General features: G+C 50.3%; 1 protein-coding gene across 1 annotated transcript; it reads right to left on the bottom strand.

Moving 5' to 3' along the window:
- Positions 1–251: 251 nt before the first annotated feature.
- Positions 252–1,169, bottom strand: GNI_016080 (hypothetical protein; the record flags this gene model as incomplete). The annotated part of the gene is made up of 1 exon (XM_011130677.1): positions 252–1,169. The coding sequence occupies one exon, from the start codon at positions 1,167–1,169 to the stop codon at positions 252–254; it is 918 nt and encodes a 305-aa protein (XP_011128979.1).
- Positions 1,170–1,228: the final 59 nt, after the last annotated feature.

Genomic DNA, 1,228 nt, shown 5'->3' with positions numbered 1-1,228 from the left:
CTATTTCGGAGTCGTTTCTGATATCTTGTTCTGATGTTACATGTCGTGGAATTGGGGATGGGGGTCGTCCAGAAGTTGCTGCTTGTTCGAAGACGTCTGCGTTTCAAGGGATGCGGCAGTAACAATCTTGTCTACACCCATTCCTCAAAGCCCCTTTTGGTCAAAGAGCACTAAGACCCACAACCGAACCTGGTTCAGGTCAAAAAAGGCTAGATGTTGTCCGACACCGGTCCATGAGGCAAAGTAACCTGTCATTGTCGCATGCAGGTCTTCGGTAGCTTCCCCATACGATCCGTGCTACTTTCGCGACGACGCTTTGCTCTTCTGGCGGAACCGGCGGGTGTTATTTCCGGGACAGTTCGTGCCGTTAACGGACATCGGACTCGGCTGGCCACCCTGTCCACTCGTTCGTAATAGGCCGCCAGTCTGTCAGCGAGACGACCACCAGCTCTAAATGACTCTATGCGCAGACAGCACGTGAGCAGGTTCTCTACCGCCTTTGCCACTCCGTCATCGTCCAGTAATGTGGCCCCAATTGGCCCTGAGAAGTAGTGCTGCTTTCGTACCCATTTTCTAGAGATCTTCTGCATCACAAAGAATTCGTAATGAAAAGGTACGCGCTTCAGATATCCGAGCTCTCTCTCCGACATATACCACGTTGTCGTTCGGTTCTTTACCTGAAAAATCAGAGCCCCGAATTTTGTAACGTCGAATTGTTCGTCTTCTCCTCCCATCCAAATCGGTATAACGAAATCCCACACTTGTTGGTTTCTTGTGCCAATGCCACCGGCTCCTCTAACAAACAGCTCTGCCAAAATCGTTGGTGTCAAGTCTGTGCCGATCCGAACGAAATGGTTAAGGTTCACAAGGCTGTTCAAAACACACGCGTTGGCCTCAGATGCTAATTTCCGGCCAACAAGTCTAGTGATCAAATCCTTGCCAGACCATCGTTTCGTCGCATCGACACATAACAGAAGGATCAGCCTGGCTGCAACTTCACCGTTCTCACCCTCGTTGACAAGGCCCATTTGCACAGTTCCAGCGACCGCTTCGAGCACTTTTACCACCTTGTCCGGATGCCGAATGTTAAAATGCGAGGCCAGTAAAACTTTGCTCACATACGGCTCGGATCTGTAGTCGATGCAGTGTCGAAGCCGATCGCTATCCATCGCGAGGAGAAACGCCGAATGAAAATTAACCAACCTTTCAGCAAATGTAAAAGTCGGCG

Source organism: Gregarina niphandrodes (assembly GCF_000223845.1).
Source record: "Gregarina niphandrodes unplaced genomic scaffold scaffold00002, whole genome shotgun sequence".
Classification (NCBI taxonomy): domain Eukaryota; phylum Apicomplexa; class Conoidasida; order Eugregarinorida; family Gregarinidae; genus Gregarina; species Gregarina niphandrodes.
Note: the sequence above shows the minus strand (reverse complement) of the source record. Positions and strands in the feature narration are given on the sequence as shown.